The following is a 19,774-nucleotide window of genomic DNA, read 5'->3' as shown; positions in this document are numbered from 1 at the left end:
ATACAGAAGGAGAGTGGATGTGGTCAACCATAAAATAAAGGTTCATAAACTTGCATAATTGGGAATTAAGACAACAAAAAACAATAGTTCAGTTTATACCACATATTCAAGTCTCTTTCTTATCCCCCCTTTGAAATATTTTTTATCCATATATAAAATTTTTCCCATTTTTTAAGAGCATCACCGTTTGGCATCCCTTTCAGCCGGTTAGATAAAACGTCCATCTCCGCTGCATATAAAATTTTATCGACAATCTCCTCCAGCGGAGGACCAGTTTCCTGTCTCCAATACTTGGCAAAGGAAATGCGAGCCGTCGTAAGAATATAGATAATTAAATATTCATCTGCCCTTGGAATCTCACCCCTTACCAACGAAAGCAACATTATCTCCGGTTTTAGAGGTACATCCAAAATTTCCTTTAACATTTCATGCAGTTTAACCCAAAACTTTGTAGCTACTTGACATGTCCACCAGATATGAAAATAAGAGCCTATCTTCTCACCGCATTTCCAACACATGGCTGAAATCTTGGAATTGATTTTAGATAGCTGTATGGGAGTGATGTGCCATCGATGGAATAATTTAAAAACATTTTCCCTGTAATTAACTGGTTTCAGAATCTTACAATTCAATTTCCAAAATAGAGACCACTGATCTAGGTTAACATTCTTTTTTAAATTTTTAGCCCATCTAATCATAGTATCTTTCACAATTTCGTCTTCTAAATTTAACTGGGTCAGGTAGTTGTATACTTTCTTGATCACCTTAGTTTTAAACACTAGCCCTTCTGGAATCAACCACCTATAAACAGTTCCTTTTTCTTGAAGTAAAGTTGCCAATTTCATGTACTCTTTTCTTTTTGATCTTATTAGCCAAGGGGTCTCTTTCAGAACTTTAATTTTAACCCCCCTAAGCGGTATGTCTCTAACTACTCGCCAAACCCTCTCTTTCATACACCTCCGAACGAATTTCAGGTGCACCTCTCTAGGTAGTCCATTATTTTTAGCATATTGGGTAAATACTCTCTGGGCAAAATCTAATTCTTTTTCTATCTCGTCTTTTTCCATATCCAATAAGTCTGCTAGGGCCTCCCCCAGGATCTTGATTAGGTTTTCGTTTTTCTCCTCCGGTATATTAAGACATCTAAGAATATATTCCGATTGACCCATCTCTAATTGAACTATCTTGCCTGTAAAATCTTCCTGGTTTTGCTCAATTTCTCCTAACCGCCTTTCTGTTATTTTAAGTTTATCTTCAATTGACTTTGTGATCATGACAACTTCTGAAATGTCTTTCTTTGTATCCTTAAACTTATTATCCAAACCTTCCAACTTATATGCTAAACCTTCCATCTGAGCGGTTAAGGATGCCTGCATTTGGTTCAACGCCTCCAAGAAGGAATGGTGTACATCTCTAAGAGCATCTTGTGAAATACCTGCGCCGACTGATTTCGGTTGACCTGGTGACAACTTCGATTTTACCTGTTGTGACATTCCGCCTCCTTAAAGATTAACTTAACCGTATTAACTTAACAATATAGCCGGTCTGACTCTCTCTCTTTAACTGAGAATTAACTTCTTAAATCACCACTCAATCCTTAATTGAATCAAGTCGTTTCCTTACTAAATATCAATATAAATTGTTGCCTGTTAATAAAGTTAGCACAGGATCTACCCCACCCCACCAAAAGAGAAAATCCTACTACTTATACTTCAAATCTGAAAGAATGTGGAGGTAGATCTGCTCTAAGCCAAGGCATTAAGCAAACAGCAGATTATAAACAACATAGAAACAGCATAGAACACTCAATGCACAACATACAGCATACCACTTATGAAAGGGAAAGGGGGAGAAGGAGAAAGTCTTAAATTTCTCCAATTTGAGCTAGTTCAGTCTCAATCAGTCTGACCCAATCTTCACCAATGGTAATTCTTTCCGGAGCTCTGAAACCGGAAACAGCCGCACCTACTCCAAACCAAGTCGTTCTTGCAGCTCAGCGTCCCGTAGAGACCACCTCTCTCTCTGGCAACAGCCACCCCAGTGTCGCCTGTCCTTCTTCTGTCCTTCTTCCAAAGAGGTAGACTATCTTTAAAAAAATATTCAGCCCTCCAACCTCCAAAACACCGCCGCAACGCCAAGCCTCTTCAGAGCCACCCCTCTACTGATCCTCCTTTCTGTTCCTCGTAGTCGCAGCCGTGTCCCGCCTTTCTCCACACAAAGAGAAACAAACTCCATCCGAGGGATGGGAGGGTCTTGAACGCGTGGGAGCCAGATGCCAGTATGTCAAGTCCATCAAAAAAAAAATAACTTAGACAAACAATAATAACAGTTTCATGTCACCAAAGCAGATTATATCTTCTTCCACCTTCCACCTCCGTGCTCCGGAAGGCAGGGGCTATCTCGTCTGCCGACGCCGCTTGGCTTCGGGATTTTAAGGTATTAAGGAAGAACGGTGTCGCTCAAATGGCTCCAGCCGCCCCCTTGCCCCTTCTATGTGCTTTAGCCCCGCAAACTGGGACTTGCACGGACCGTTACGCCCCCCCCCGAAAGCCTTCGTTCAGCGCGCCCTCGGCTCAGCTGCTTGAGGACGCTGCTGTCTCGCCCCGCCGCTACCGGAAACTGCACGATTACAAGCAGATTTTGAGAGCTCGATCTCAGTACTCTCTGGGGAACATGTGGGGAGAGATGGTCCCTAAGGTAGGCAGGTCCTAGGCCATATAGGCCTTTAAAGGTAATAACTAGCACCTTGTACTGGACTTGGTATATTATTGGCAGCCAGTGCAGATCCCGGAGCCCCGGCCGAATAACAGCCGGGCGGCGGCATTTTGCACTAACTGCAACTTCCAGGTTCGGCAAAGGGGCAGCCCCATGTAGAGGGCATTACAGTAGTCCAACCTCGAGGTGACCTTATCCTATGAGACAGAAAACAAGGTAAAGTTCTTTAGCTTTGCCTCCCTGTAGTTGGTTTTACTAAGTATTTCTTGTCTCTGATGAGTCAGTGAGGAAACCTGAGAGATCTGTTACATTTTCTCACTGTCTTTTAATTACATTTACTTTATTTATAGTCTGCCTTTCTCAGAGGGACTCAATCCAGATTATGTAGAATGAGTCAGTACGATCAACAAAATGCAATATTCAGTAAGCAATGTAGTAAGTAGTATGAGGATTGTGGAAGTCTGGAACCCATCAGAAATCTAAAAGACAGAACTGAAGGAAAACATAAGTGTTAACATGTATAATTTATCCAACTAATCATTTTGTACAGTGCTACCCTATTTCATGTGTAGAAAAGCCCTCTTGAATAGTTCAGGTTTGTCTAGTTTGTGGATAGACAGGAGAGTGGGAGCCTGTGATGACTTTTGGCCGAGGAGCTCCAAGGTTCACAGAAATTCCAAGAAAATGATACATGAGATCTAGGTTTGTTTACAAGGTGATTTTTAATAAAACATCTGAACTTACAGGAAATGCAGGCTAAGCTTTCATCAGCTGGGCCTTGAGTATATACACATACAGCAAAGCCTGGCAGAATCTGAGACGACTTGCATACCTAAAACTTAGGAACTTTTTTGTTGTCTCTGTGCTTCACACCGATGGGATATAGTGCTCCTGCTCCGGTTTTAATTGGTACTTCAAAGCCTATAGAGAAGGATTTTCGCGCCCCTCCCAGCAGTCATGCGTGTGGGCTCCACCATACATGGTCATTTGGACGGGCATGAGGATCTCACCAGTTCCCTTCTGACTGCTGCACAGTTCCGTTTCAGCCTTTCGTCGGTACTTACTTGAAACCTTCGTATTTCCTCTTTCTCCTCATCGGATTTCTGCAAGGAATTAAAAACTTTTCAGAACAGGGTAAGAACTATCTACCCTGGGTGCGCAATCCCCTTCGGGGGAAAACCCCTTTTTCCCCCCACCCTGTCCTTCTGGGGTGGCATGGCAAACCGGCTGCCGCATGGAAAAACCTTGGGGTTTCTTTAAAAGGTGTAGGTGCAGGAGTAAAATTCCCCCACCAGACAGACATGAACTTTGCTTGTTGTACCTCGGGGAAGCCCACCGACTGGATTCCTGCATACGTTGTGCAAAATTCTCCAAGCAGATGCAAAAGAACCACGCTGTAAGACTTAAAACAGCTCTTCTGGAAGCCGCCCTCACCGTACCTTCCAAGGCTGCTTTGCAACACGACTCCAGTCTTGCCTCCACCTTGACTCTGATGATGCCCTTGACAAGTGCTCAATCTGATGCTGACCAGTTAGTGCTGAAACGCTTTTACTCTGCCTCTGAATAGGAAATCTCCACTCCTGCCAAAAAACACAGGGAGGATAAAGAGCGGAAAAGGGATAAGGAGAAGTGACGCAAGAAAGACTCCAATAAGAGTCCGCGACATGCTCCATCGCCCTTGGGGCATATCCTGGTACCAGGAAAGATACCTCCACTCCAGCTCCTACACTTTCCAATTCACCAACTATCGGGACAGACAGGCAACACCCAGAACACCAACATGTCCGATTTCGAAATCGATCTTACGTAGCAGTCATCCTGCTCCACATCCTCGGGATCGAATAATGACTCGCCAATACAACCCAAAGTGGTACCGAGAGAAGCTCCCCTGACATTGGAGCAACCAACCGAGCTGAGCCTGGACAAACCAACTGGATGATCCGAAACCACCACCACCGCTCTGGGATTCACCACAATGGCCATACATGTATGGGGCATACCCCATGCCTTCTTTCCCATGGATGCCCCATCCACATCTGGACTGGAATACCTGCTTGATGATGTCCCACCAAAGGTGGGACTGAAATGGCCCAGATGGGATCGCATTCTGAAAACCCCACTGCTGCCAAATCCATCCCCAAAGCCGAAGACCCCATCATGGTCACCAGGACTATCGGAGGACAAAGTGCCATCATCCGACTCCGATTCAACCCACTCCGAACAACCGGACATGAGTACTGAACCATCTCTCCCACAGCAGCCACTGGAAGAGAGTTCTGTTTCAGAAGATCTTAGTGCTTATAGCAATTTTGTCAAGCGCATAGCATACGCTCTCTCACTTCCTATCTCGCAACCGAAACCAACTATAACGGATGCTGTGTTCAATGTAGTGCAGAAAGACGCTTCCACACCGGTATCGCTCCCAGTGATCTCAGTTCTCCTGCAGGCTAGTAAAGCTCCGTGGACCAAACCAGCATCAACACCAATTTCCTCTAGAAGGATTGATAACATGTACAAAGTACGGATGCAAGCTTCTCTTCAGCCAACCATTTGTGTTTTCCACCAATATTAGTGCCTTGTGATTTTCTTTCCTTTTTCTTTTGTACCCTTAGAAGCACACTGATTTCTTGAGCAAAAGAGACTTATTTCATTTTTTTAATGCAAGTGCTAAAAAGACTGAGACAAATTTTGCAATCGCTAGAGTTTTCTTAGGATCCTTATCACTGAGCCAAAGAGCCAGGTATTCTGGAGTATTTGGGGGTGGGGCTTGTGATTTTAAATGAAACATGATTTTCCTTTTTACACTTTTGCTTTATAATTAATTTTGCATCTTTTGAAGGTGTATGAAAAACTCTTCTATGGCCTTGTATCTGTCAGCTTCCTTTATTCCTCAGAGCTCCTACAGAAGTTTAAACACACACAGCCCTGAGTTTCTCAGTGTTCTGTTTTCTCCATTTAAAAAATTAGCAACATGGCAACCTGGTAACTGTGTTGAAAATTGCTTTAAAGCTAAGGTACATGTGGTGTTTGTCTGCTGGAGTGGCTGTGGTGTCTTTACACTATAAAATGGATGTCGAACTCATTTGTTATGAGGGACAGATCTGACATAAATGAGACCTTGTTGGGCAGGCCCTGTCGAGTTGGGCTGGGCCATGTCAAGCCAGACCATATTTGTACCTGTTTTAAGATTAGGTAGCAGAGATATAAACTTTATAAAGGACACAATTATTATTTTTAAAAGCTTAAAATGTTAGCATTCATTGGTCTTAAAGGTGCTTTCTTTGTATTTCTCCCTTTGGAGCCAGGGAACTGGGCAAAGGAAGCTTTGGCTCAGTAGCTCTGTTGTGTGATTGAGAGAGCATGGAAAAACAAGCTCTGCCTTCCCTTCTTTCTTCCCAAGGGGGAAAGAGCCTCAATCAATGGAGAAAATAGAGGTTTTGCTCTGTAGCTCCTGTGCAGTTGAGCAAGCTTTGAAAATCAAGCTGTTAGAAGGAAGCAAGAGAGGGAGAAATAAGCAGATGACAGCCAGTTGCTCAGGGGCCTAATAGGACCCCTCCGGGGGCCTGGTTCGGCCCCTAGGCCGCATGTTTGACACCCCTGCTCTAAAACTTCTAGCATCAATCACCAGAAACTCTGAGGTGGGCATGGCTCGATGACTACGCTTCTGGTGATGTCAGAAGATGTGGCCTAATACACTAACCAGTTCATGCAGCCATGGGCGCAGTTTAGTATGGTGATGGTGATGTCGGGGTGCGGTCTAATATGTCGGGGTGTGGTCTAATATGCTAATGAGTTCTTGCTGGGCTTTTTCTATAAAAAAAGCCCTGTCAGGCCATCTTGCACCTGGTATCCAATTGGTGAGAGACACAACCCAGGCCTTTGAAGATAAGGACTACTAACTAGCATAAGGAGAGAGGAAAGTTCCCTTGGGAAAAACCAATCATTGTTCTCTCACAAGATTAGAACATAAGAGAAGCCATGTTGGATCAGGCCAGTGGCCCATCCAGTCCAACACTGTGTCACACAGTGGCCCCCCCAAAAATTATATATGTACACACATACTGTGGCTAATAGCCACTGATAGACCTCTGCTCCATATTTTTATCCAATCCCCTCTTGAAGCTGGCTATGCTTGTAGCCGCCGCCACCTCCTGTGGCAATGAATTCCACATGTTAATCCCCCTTTGGGTGAAGTACTTCATTTTATCCGTTTTAACCTGACTGCTCACCAATTTCATCGAATGCCCACGAGTTCTTGTATTGTGAGAAAGGGAGAAAAGGACTTCTTTCTCTACTTTCTCCATCCCATGCATTATCTTGTAAACCTCTTACCATGTCACCCTGCAGGTGATGTTTCTCCAAGCTAAAGAGCCCCAAGCGTTTCAACCTTTCTTCATAGGGAAAGTGTTCCAACCCTTTAATCATTCTAGTTTCTGTTTTCTGGACTTTCTCCAATGCTATAATATCCTTTTTGAGGTGCAGCGACCAGAACTGCACACAGTACTCCAAATGAGACCGCACCATCGATTTATACAGGGGCATTAATGATACTGGCTGATTTGTTATCAATTCCTGACCATCCCCAACATGTTAGAAAATATAATTTTGGAGGTGGTGGAGGTAATCTGTGTCTCATTGCTGGTTGACTATGGTAGAGCTGTCTCTAACATCCTTGGCCTTTGGGGAAAGATCTCTTGCCTTAAGAGTCCCATATTTGGATTCAAGGTGGTGATGTGAGCACTGAATGGAAGACTCTACAAAAGCCTCGACTAGAGCCAGGGCTTTTTCTGCCCTGGCTGCGGCCTGGTGAAACATGCTTGCATTAGAGATTAGGGCCCTACCTGATTTACTACCTTTTTGTAGGGCCTGTAAAACGGAGCTGTTCTGCCAGGCCTTCAAGTGAGGCAGCAGATGCCCATATTTATTTATTTATTATTGATTGTGTTAGAATTTATTGTTATTAATTGATTAAATTGGAACTTTTAATTGTTAGTTAATTGATAAGATAGATTATAATTAGGGAAATATGGCTGTGGAAATTGATTGATTAATGTACATATTAATGGGATCAAATTAGGATTTTTAATTATAAATTGTAAAGTTGTTTTTTGTAGCTAGTGCATTGAATTTGTTAGGAGAGTGAGGAGGGTAGACTGTGATTGTCAGGGGTCGGTGGGGAGTGGGTATAGGAGGGAAGTGGGCTGAGATATAGAAGGCCCACGTTTTGGCTCACCAGTAAATGCTAGCAGGGGCATTGCCTGGCCTGATAGCACTACACTGGGGAGGCCATGTTAGGGTCGGGGATATCAGTCATTGAGGGGCAAGGTGGTGGGCATAGAGTGCGAAGACAAGGGCCAGAGATATGGAAATGCTCGGACCTTTTCCCACCTATGTCCCATCCCGAGGCATGTTGATTGTTGGGCTAGGAAGATCCCATCTCCAACACTGGTGCTGATTAATGCCAAGTCCATCAATAAGATTGCTACTCTATGAGATTTCCTCGTGGAGCAGCTGGTGGACCTGGCATGTATGACGGAGACCTGGTTGTGGGAAGGTGACACTGTTGCCTTGAACCACCAGCTTACCTCGGCCAGGTTCTCTGTCCTTCACCAGTCTCGGACAAATGGGTGAGGGGGGAGTTGCTGTATTTGTCCAGGATTCTTTTTCTTTCAAGATGCTTCCTGTCCCAAACATCGCCAGCATTGAGTGTGTCAGCCTAGTGTGGGAAGCTGAGGAGAGTTTGGCAATCTGGGTGGTATACCGACCGCCTACTTGCACCAGCAGAAAGTCCACTTGCCCTGCTGGATGCTGTGTCCACCTGAGCATTGGACATCCCTGGCCTATTAGATCTTCTTCGTGGTCACACCGATGGGATATAGTGTGCCTGTGCCGGTTCCGATTGGTGCTTCGTATAGTGGGCATGCGCGGTTCCGATTGGTGCTCCACCGCGCATGCCCACTGGGACGGGCGCGAGGATCCCGCCAGTTTCCTTTGACCACCACGCAGATCAGTTCCCTCTTCATTCGCTTGTTGGTACTCACCTTCCTTTTCTCCTCTCAACGTTTTTTGTTGACTTTTTTCTCCTGAAAATAAGAACCTTGGGGGTTCTTCAAAAGGTGCAAGCGGTGTGGCAGTAAAATCCCACCTCCAGACAGTCACGAACTTTGCCTGTTGTGCCTTGAGGAAGCCCACCGATCAGACTCCTGTACACATTGTGCAAAATTCTCAAAGCAAACGAGAAAAAACCATACGGCGAGACTCAAAACAGCCCTCATGGAATCTGTGCTTACTGCGCAGTCCACGGCTCTGTCACAATCCAACTCCAGGCTAGCTTCCACCTTGACCACTACGCCCTCCACTTGATCCGATGCCGAATGGTCGGTGCCAAAAAGCTCAACCCCGGCGTCCGAATTGGAAACCCCGACTCCTGCAAAAAGATGCAGGGAGGACGGAGCGTAAGAAGGAGGAGAAAAGGTGCAAGAATGACTCTGCTAAAAACTCGCGCCTGCCTCCATCAGCAGGCCCTCTCTCGGCACTGCATTCTCCGATACACCAACTGTCGAGAAAGAAGGGAGACACCCAGGACACTAGTTTCGACCTGATCCAACAATCATCCAGATCTACCTCTTTGGGATCGAACAATTCTCCCACACAACCAGCAGACCCTGCATCACGGGATACTCCCTTGACACCGAAGCCACTGACCCAACCAAACCCGGAGCAACCAACACTGAAACAGCTGGAAGCTCTGAAACCACCATGCTGGGACCCGCCACAGTGGCTGTACATGTATGGGACCTGCCCCATGCCATTCCCATGGATGCTTCGCTCATACCAAGACTGATGTTCGATGATGTCTCACCACTCTAAGATATCGAGACCGAGACAGGCCGCCACCCGAGACGTCGGTACCAAAGAAACCTAGACGAGACCATACCCTTCAGCCACTGAAGCCGACTCCGAAACCGAGCACTCCACCTTGACCACTGGTGCTCTCAGAAGGCGAGATGACACCTTCTTTCTCAGAGGCTGAGTCCAATCAGTCCGAGCACCCAGAGACAAGCACGGAAACCTCTTTATCTCAGCAACCTTTGGAGGAGGGCTCCATCTCCCCCTCTGAAAATCTCAGCGCCTACAGCGATTTCATCAAACGAATGGCGCAAACCCTCTCGCTTTTGGTATCGCAACCGAAACCCAGCATAACAGATATGGTCTTCGCCATCGTACAAAAGGACGCCTTGACACCGATAGCTCTTCCCATGACTTCAGTACTTCTTCAGGCTGCCAAATCGCATTGGGATAAACCAGCCTTCACACCGATCTCCTCAAGAAGGATTGATCATATGTATAAGATCCAAGAAGCTGAAGCCAGTTTCCTTTTCAGTCACCCAAGCCAAACTTTGTGGTAGTAACATCCTCTTCCAAGAGCAAGAAGACACACTCTTCACCACCCGAGAAGGAAGGGAAGAAGCTTGATGGAATGGGTAAGAAATTCTACGCAGCTGGAGCGTTGGGGATAAAAACGGCCAACTACGCAGCATGCATGAGCCATTATCAGTATCAGTACACCATTATCAGTATACCCTGTGGGAAAAAGCTACACAGCTCTGATGCTTAGAGCAAGCGCTGGGATCGGAGGGAGCGATCCTGGTGCTTGCTGTAAGTGTCAGAGCTGGAGCCAGGCAGACAGGCACGGAGGAAGCACGCTGCCCCCTCCGTAGCTGGCGCTCGCGAAGCGCTGGGTTTGCGGTGGGGGCAGCGTGGAGCAATCCCAGTGCTTGCTGGAAGCAGAGCTGGAGCCAGGCAGGCAGGTGCGGGGAAAGCGCCGGGATTGAAGGTGGAGGCAGTGGATCGCCACCCAGGAGGAAGGTGTGTCCTATGGTCCGGAGCGCCTTATGGACCGAAAAATACGGTATTTAGTTCTTTTCTTGAAGCCAGAAATGCAATTTATTGATTTAATGTTTTTTTTCTGGGCTCCAACTGGAAAGTATTGCGTTTATTGTTGCTTCTGCCTTTTCTTTTTCCAACCAACTTGTAGTAATTTTTGTTTTTTCTTCTTACGATCTTCTATAGTTGTATCATTTGTGCTATGAGACAGTTGTAACCTTGTGAATGATGTAATTTTCTTTAAAATGCCAAACAGATGGATGCATTGATAGTGGCAGCCTGTGAAGCAAAATGTCTCTACCAGAGCATCACAAGCACATTCACTGCATAATGTGGCCACATCCAGTGCCTTTGATAAAAATTCTCCAAAGACGTATGTAGAGCAGCTACATGGGCTTTTGTGTCTACATTTATAAGGAATGCAAACTGGATACTGTAGGCTCAGCTGACACAGATTTCAGGAGGAGCATTCTAAAGGAAGTTGTATAATATATATATTTTAAAATAAGTGGTCCCATCTTGGGATTCCTGTACCAACTGCTGGACATCCCAACTAGTAAAATTGTGCCCTCAGTTCCAGATGAGAATGGAACATTTGTCTCTTACTGTAAAAGCTCCTTCTGTCTGGAACCTGAGGGCATCATTTTGTCCCACTCTGATTTAAGGGAGGATGTTGTTTTGTCAACATGGGGAGCTAATGTTCACTTCCCATAAGTCTCTCTCTGCTACTGTGTTTCAGTATATTTCCTTCTTTGTTGGATGATTCTCTGAAATGTTTATCTTGTGGTTATCCATGTGACAGAATGCCCCTTTTTATTTAAAGTAAAATAGTAAGTTCTGTTGATGCTCTGGAAGTCTCAAAATATAGTAACAGGTACAAGGGAGGAGGAATCAAAAGAGTACAATTTGTTTTCTGCTTCAAAGGATGCACTTAAATTCAATATCAGAGGAATCTTCACAGTAAGTGATCAATGTTTTATTGATAAATTCTCATTTCCTTGTTGGAGACAATGTATAATCTGTGAGGCTGATATCCCCCCCCCCAGTGGTCTATAAGTACTTACAGAATTTTTTGTCAAAAAAGAACTTTTGGGTAGATATGTCTTTGATTTTCCTTGACTGTTGCTAAGGCTAACTACAGTTGCGTTGGAGCAGGTAATTCAGCTTTTCTGTTTCATTTATCCTGGTAAAGTACAAAAAACTTTCTACCAAGTACCAAGTGTACTTGGCAATCTCCTCTGTATAAAAAGTTGATCTGTTTTTGCAGGGTCTTACTGCAACTAATGAAAGAGAAAAAGCATTTGATGGAAGGAGACAGAGCACTATTCAGGTCATGGTTCTCCTTGCTGCCTCTGAAGGACTTGGTAGAATTTATCACAGACTTTTCCACAGATCTCTTGGACTGTCTTCTGGGAATTTTTCATAGACTGAAGAATGTGGAAATCAAACACGACTATGAGGTTTGTTTTGTTTCAGCTTCTGTTTATCTATTTGAAACTTAATTTGCCTTCAGTACAGATTAGAGTATGCCAGTTAGCCGTGGTTATAAGTCACTCTGTTGTGGACTGCTTATAGGTATGAGGTACAGGATAAAATGTGTAACAACATTTATTTATTTAGATATTTATACCACTTCTCATTGAGGCCCATATTGGCATACAACAGTATTCTCCCCATCTCCATATTATCTTTACAATAGCAACCCTGTGGTGTAGACTAGAGACATGTAATGATTTGACTTCATAGTCTGGTCAGGATGGCATTTATTAGCCTTTGGGTTGACATGTTAACATTCAGCCTGTAATTAAATTGGGCAAAGCCTGGTTAAAATTTTCCGCAATTTTAATGCAAGTTAAATATATATTGTCGGCATACTTAGAGGGTTAATGTTCCCATTTTGAAGACTCAGAACAAATTGGATAATGGAATGACAATTTGCTAAATGAAATAGTGATAGGAATATGCAAATTTTAACAGGATAGTGTCAGCTAAAGACATCAGTGATAAATTCCATAATGATTTACAATACAAATAATAATTATATTTCAAGTTTTTTATGTTTGTGGACTGAAATTATACAAACACAAATTGTAGGCCTGTTCACAGCTTTAAGGCTAGTAGATCTTTTGGCTCACAAGGTAAAATTTCTGCTCACAAGGCAACAGGGCTTAGAGGGAACATTGGCAGTAATTATGGGAAATATTGGGAACCCTAGGCCTAGAAGCAACGTCTGGGTGACTTCATATCTTCCAGTTTGCATGACTCAACTAGGCCTGGCTGCTGGCTTAAAGTTCAACAGCAGCCACCCTATGAAAGCCAGTGTGGTATAGAAGTTAGAGCATCAGGGTAGTGTCTGGGGGGGGGGGGAATCCAGTTTCGAATCCCCATCTTGCTGTGGAAGCTCAGTGGGTGATTTTGGTCCCATCACATACTTTCAGCCTAACCTACCTCGCAGGGTTTTTGTAAAGATGAAAATGATGAGAGAATAAAGTAAGGTGCTTTGATATACACTGTAGAGAAAACTGAAGTATAAATGAAATAAATATTGCTGAAGATGGGAGGCAGGTAAAAGGTAGTTTAGTGAATAGCTGACAAGACGAGAACAAGGCAGGTAAAGGGGAGGGGATATGAGGGTTGCCAGGAGGAAGGAAAGCGGAAATTGTGTGGAAAGGGGGATATAGGGGAAAATGAAGTGCCTGAGGTTTCCATACCATGGAAGTGAGCCTAGCCCAGTGGCCAGCACCACACAACTGGACCAGAGTTTTCCTAGGCAGAAGCTGCCAAGGGAAGAGAGACAGCTTAAGACAGAGAGGCTGATAAAAGTAGTTTGGCTGTTGGGTTAGACAGATAGCTGGAAATCACCCAGAATTACAACTGCTCTCCAGGTGACAGAGGTCGATTCCTCTGGAGAAAATGACTGCTTTGATGGGGGGGTGGGCTCTGACATTATACCCTGCTGAGGTTGCTTCCTTCTCAAGTCTCCACTCTGAAATCTCAAGGAATTTCCCAGTGTGGTGCTGGCAACACTAATGGGGGTGGTGGTGGGTCTCTGCAGTTGAGATCTGTCATGATTCCAGGAGATCTCCAGTCCCCACCTGGAGGATGGAAACCATAGAAGGAGAGATAGAAGCAGAGGCTGTGGGGACTTTCAGGAAAGGGGAAGAGGAAAAAATGGGGGAGGCCAAAATGAGATGTTGCCTGCAAATCCTTGTGGGTTATGATAGTGTAGAGCTTCGCTTTTGTTATGTAGAGAGTAGGAACGTAAGATTTGATCTTTGCAATAATGCTAATTTGTGTAAATCTTACCTTTAAAAATCATTGAGCAGAGTCTAAAACAGGGGTGTCAAACTCATTTGTTATGAGGGCCAAATCTGACATAAATGAGACAGACCTTGTTGGGCTGAGCCATGTGTGTACCTATTTAAGATTAGGTAGCAGAGATATAAAGGACACAGACAAACACAATTTTTTAAAGAAAAGACACAAACAATTTTTAAAAAATCATAAAAAAAACCTTAACATGAGTAAAACATTAGCGCTTGTTGATCTTAAAAGTGCTTTCTTTGTATTGCTCCCATGCAATCCAGGGAACTGGAGAAAGGAAGCTCTGGCTTTTTTCTTCTTTCCCCAGGCAACTAGGAGGGGGAGGAGCTTCAGTCAATAGAAGGAAGAGAGTCTTGGCTCAGTAGCTCTGCTGTGCAATTGAGAGAGCCTGGTAAAGCAAGCTCTGCTTCCCCCTTCCTCCCCAATGGAGGAGCCTCAGCCAGTGGAGAAAATAGAGGCTTTGCTCTGTAGCTCCTGTGAGATTGAGCAAGCCTTGCAAAGCAGGCTGTGATGCAGAAGGAAGCAAGAGAGAGGGAGAAGGAAGCAGATGACAGCCAGTTGCTGGGGGGCCTGATTCGGCCCCTGTGCCACATATTCAACACCTCTGATGTAAAAGGTACCTAAAATTGTTACTTGCTCCCTGGGAGAACTTTTTGTGTGCCGTTTCTGTGCTATTAAAGCTGATGCTAATATCTGTTTCTGAGAAGTAGGCTTAGTTAGAGTAATTGAACAACGAAGATTTACTAGACTTACACCCCTATAGAAGATAAAAGATGTGGCACATATGGATTTTTTAAAACAATCTCATGCCTTTGACAAGAAGTTGAAAGTGTGTCTGTATACTTCATCAGAATGAACTATGTACTGGGTTTTCTACCCATTGTATTGTCATATTGTACAGTGAGGTCCTTCCTCCCTTTACTCAGCTAACCATGGTTAATATTTAGGTGATGATTTTAACACTATCCATATTAATGAACCAGAGTGTGCAACCTAATCAAGTGTTAAAATCTGTACATGTAAAGCAATGTGTATGATTTGATCCACAAAGAAGGCATTAATGCCTGGGAATATTAGTAACTGCAATGTGCACTATAGCTCGAATGCACCCTTCTTTTTCATTTTTGAGCATGGTTTCTAATTTATTTGCAAAATTTATATGCTGCTGTTGTTCCCTCACCATAGCTACCAAGGCAGCTAACAATTTAAAACATTCATTTAAAAACCATTAAAGTCACACTCCCCCAAAATGCACATCATTAAAACAATTAAAACAGGGTTAAAATACATACAAAACATAAAAACATAAAAATGTGGAAGGAAAGATCATTGAGGGGATGTCAAATGAAACAAAGTCTCCACCCACTATTAGAAGATGGCAACAGATGGTGACAGATGAAACTTCCTGGAGAGAGTTCTAGAAATCTTGGTTTCATGACTGAGGAGGCCTTCTGGATTGTCACCCTCCTAATCTCAAATAATGGGGGCTTCCAAAGCACGGCCTTCAAAGGTGACCATAGCAGTTGGGCAAGTTCTTAATTCAACAGTGAGTATGTTTTCCCAACCTTTCAGCATATGGGTTTAATGTCACACCCATGCTGAAATGTATGCACTGGTTATTCATCTTTTTCTGAGCATAATTCAGAGGGCTGTTTACCTTTAAGGCCCTGAATGACTTGGGGCCAAGGTACATGTGGGAATGTCTCCTCCCATACTATTCCATCTGTTAGTTAAGATCTAACTCTCAAGCTCTACTCAGGGGTGTCAAACATGTGGCCCGAGAGCTGGATTAGGCTCCCCAGAGGGCTCTTATCAGGCCCTGAACAACTCTGTCATCTGCTTGCTTCTCTCTCTCTTGCTTCTTCTGCATCACAGCTTGCTTTGCCAGGCTTGCTCAATCACACAGGAGCTACAGAGTAAAACTGCTATTTTCTTCATTGACTGATCAGCACATGAAGCAGCCTATGTACAAAAGCTAACAATGTCCAGCCATTTCATGTTTTCCCTTGGGTCTTAGGCTCAAAGCACTGACCATGAGATTTCTGTAATAAATGTCAATAAATCAGAAGTTGGTTTGTAACTTACACACACACACACACACCCTGAACAGCATACTCAGGATTGCCACAGCACAGACATTTTCTCCAGATTTTGATGCAATAATTCAGAGCAAGAGGTGTCAATTATCGGAAACGGTTAAATAAAATATTGCAAGAGTGCTACTCTTTTAAGCATGTTTTAAGTTTTTTTTTTAAAAAAAGTCTTTAATTGTATTTGCCTGTGTCCTTTTTAAAGTTTATATCTCTGCTACCTGGTATTACAGTTTATGACACACATGGCCTGGCCTGACAAGGTCTCATTTATGTCATCTCCGGCCCTCATAACAAATGAGTCTACACCTTTGCCTACAGTCTGTATTCTTGCCCTACTGCCTGTACCCAAACGGTTGTGCTTTTTTAATGGCTTTTAAAAAATGTGGGTTTTAGCTGTAAGCTGCCTCAAGGTGGACTGAGAAAAGACAGCGTAGAAATATTCTAAATAAATAAATAGTGCTAAAGTACATGCACAGAGTGATGTTCAGAAACATTAAAAACACTTACCAGATAAAGCAAAATAGAAATAAATTATAAAAATAGATGGCAGATAGCAATACATTAATTATCCAGATTTGCAGACTGCTGGCCACACTGCTAGCAGGGAGGAAGAGGCAAAGAAAGCTTGAAGAACAGAGGGGAATGCCAGCCAAGATGGAAACCATCACTGGCCTCAACTGAAAGTTTGGCAAAATGTCTCTGCCTTGCAGTGTCTGTAGAATTGCATAAGGTCCCCAATAGAATTTGATAGAGAGTTCCACCATGTTGGAGCCAGGACAAAAAGGCCCTAGCCCAAGTTGAAGACAGCCGGTTTCCAGGGACCACCAGCAGATTACTGGTCTTTAGGGCCATGGACCACCAGCAGATTACGGTCCAAAGAGCATAACACCCTCCCGGGGACATAATGGAGGAGATGGTCCTGCAATACATTGGCTCCTGGCTATTATGAAGGTACAAATAAGGTTTTAATTCTGGTGACCAGAAATGACCCTTTTATAGAGTAGCACTGTGGAGAGGGCCCCATACAGTGGCAAAGAATTTCAGTGTTCATGTGTAGAAGCATCTCTGGATGTGCATGATGCAGGTGTATTATTCATTTAGTGCATTTTCTGCTTACCCTTCCTTCAAAGGACTCTAGGTGGTGTGCATGGCTCTCTTCTCCTCCATTCTATCCTCATGTGTGGTAGCCTGAAGAAAGAGAGAGTGGCCCAACATCATCCAGTGATTTTCATGGCAAGAAGGGAGTTTGAACCTCCCTTTTTTCAGTACCAAATGTACTACCCAGTGATTTTCATGGCAGGAAGGGGTTTGAACACTTAAAAGTGCACCGCTCTGGCTGCCCTGGTAGCATTTGTATGAAGTAGTGTGAGCAGCTTGGCTAACTTGCTTCTTGCCCAGGTGTTCTGTATCATTCATGGGTAGGAGTCCCAAGTGACAGAATTGTTTTAAAAGAATGAGGAAACAGCACTTTGCACTGCTTGGTAGGCAGGTGGCTTACGTGTCTTTGATCTGAAAATTGCTATAACCCGATGCCCACCTTTCCCCCAACTGGGGAAAGATCTATAAAGTAAAAGCTTTTATCAATACACTCTTAACATTTCAAAAGCTCAGTTTGTTTTCTAACAACGTATTACCTACATAGTCCCCCAATTATGTTTTTCAGGCAACAGTGTCCTTGAATCCCTTGCCCAGCTTCCCATTGAGTCTTCTGGCTAGTCAACAAGGAATCCAATAGGGTGGTAGGGAGGCTTAGGAAGAGTGTGTCTCCAACAGTGAAGCTTGGAAGTGCTGAGGTGTTACAGGAACAAGGAGCCCTGTGGGAATGTTAGATTTTACTATGGATCCAGGCAGTAGAGTAGGAAAGGGAACTGCTCTTGGAAAAATTGCCATTCTAGATTACTTAATAATTAGAATATGCAATAAGACTTGACTGCTATAAATGATCCTAAATATGAAATGACAGTCAGTACCAAATGTAGTACCTACTTGATCGAATGGAATATTAGCAAAGCAATCTAGAATTGAATACACATTCCTGGCAGTTGAACCATTGTTTCCCTATCAAAGGACCAAGTCTGAGGCCCTTTAGTGTGACCCTTTAGTGTGTGCAGAGAGGTGCTGCTAATGGCAGTTGCAGCAAGTAAGTCCTGAAACTATAACTCTAGTCTGCAACCGTTTGGCTATATTCAGTCTCTCTGTCTTTACCCTCCTAAAGGAGAATGGTGGGCTGTTAATGCAGAAGGTCCTGCAGAAGCAAAGCAAACAGCAAAAGTAGAGAAACCTTTCAAATTCAGCTCCAGTGTCCTCTGCTGCAATTTAAGCAGAATGATACTGTTTCAGATTAGAAGATAGTTTGCTGGACTAAGCGTTAGGATATAGCAAGGGCCCCCAGTGTGGTGCCTAAGGGCCTCATGGTGCCTGCCAGCAGCTTTCCAGTTGCCTGTCAAGAGTTCTTAGAAAGTGGGTGGGGCCAGGTGGGACACTTGCCCAGCAGGGCTTCTAATTGGCCATTGAAGATTTGATTGACAGGGTAGATTAAAACAATATTTTAGTAACAGTGCTGGCTATTTTCTCTCACTGCTTTTTCCTGGTGTATTTTTTAAAATCATCCTTCTCTCACTTAGGCTTCCTCTGTGTGTGTGACTCTGCCTCCTGCAGCAGCCATTTTGTGTTTGCGCCTACCATCCTGTGTCAGAATTCCAAAGGTGTCCACAGGCTCAAAAAGGCTGGGGACCCCTGAAATACAGGCTGGTATATGTAGGTGTAAAACAAACATGGGAAACAGATAGTACAGAGACACAGAGAAGATAATTACATAATTATCCAGAGCCATTGTAGTGACAGCTTCTTATTCTCCAGAGCCATTGCAGTGACAGCTTCTTATTCTGTAGTTCAGCAGAATCTTACTCTGTAGTTCAGCAGAACCCAGTCTTTCTCTTTCTCATCACACATCTTGACAAATCAGAGGCTAGGCTCAGTTCAGCACGTAGCTCTTGCACCTTCCTTCTTTGGCCCTTCTATGTGTTTTATGTAAAACACCAACTGCCATGTGGAAAGGGTCTGTTCTGCATTGTTCTACATTTTCCAGGATTCTTGGAACTTTGTTCCTATTTGCCAGTATCAGTTTTGTTTTTCACCTATTCTGGAAAGCCTTGACAAAGATGCACATTCCATGAATAAACTTCTGGAAGATTCAGTTCAACACAGACTTTTCAGGAAGCAGCAGACTCTTATATGGAGATGAGGCCTCAGCTAGGCCCAATAAGGCTGCAAGGCTGCTAGGTAGGTAAAAGAGGTACAAGGCCAGATGAACTGGATTCAGATACGTTGATGTTAAGTTTGTACCCTGAGCTTTATTCTAGACAACCTATCAATCCAGTGAGCCAACATTCTTACAAAAAAGTAGGGGGGATCCCTTGCAAATTCTCCTCCTGTATCCTCAAATGCAATTTAAGCATGAATGATACTATTTTAGAGAAGAATAGTCCTGGACCCTGGTTGTCTGATAACTTTTGTAACTATTTTTCAGGTGGTAGAAAAAATTCTACAGAAGGTATTGTGCATCCAGTGGAATAATCAAAACAGGTAAGTGTGTAATAAAAGTAAATACATTTGTCAAACAGAATAGTTAAAATGGGATTTTATTTATGGAGCACTGGAATGTAAAATATGTTGACTCTAAGACATTACATATTTTTATATGTGTGTGTGTATTAATTAAAACTATTCTAATTCTCAACCTGACCAAATCTGCA

The 19,774-nt window shown here is 43.6% G+C and overlaps 1 protein-coding gene across 1 annotated transcript in view; it reads left to right on the top strand.

Moving 5' to 3' along the window:
* The window catches only part of LOC132581012 (E3 ubiquitin-protein ligase RNF213-like), a 187,598-nt gene that overhangs the window by 27,666 nt on the left and 140,158 nt on the right, over positions 1-19,774 (top strand). Inside the window, exons 11-12 of the mRNA XM_060252031.1 lie at positions 11,870-12,062; positions 19,549-19,604. Coding sequence (XP_060108014.1) covers positions 11,870-12,062; positions 19,549-19,604 — 249 coding nt within the window. The remainder of the gene's footprint in view (positions 1-11,869; positions 12,063-19,548; positions 19,605-19,774) is intronic.

The sequence above is a fragment of the Heteronotia binoei genome, chromosome 13 (assembly GCF_032191835.1).
Source record: "Heteronotia binoei isolate CCM8104 ecotype False Entrance Well chromosome 13, APGP_CSIRO_Hbin_v1, whole genome shotgun sequence".
NCBI classification, from domain to species: Eukaryota; Metazoa; Chordata; class Lepidosauria; order Squamata; family Gekkonidae; genus Heteronotia; species Heteronotia binoei.
Note: the sequence above shows the minus strand (reverse complement) of the source record. Positions and strands in the feature narration are given on the sequence as shown.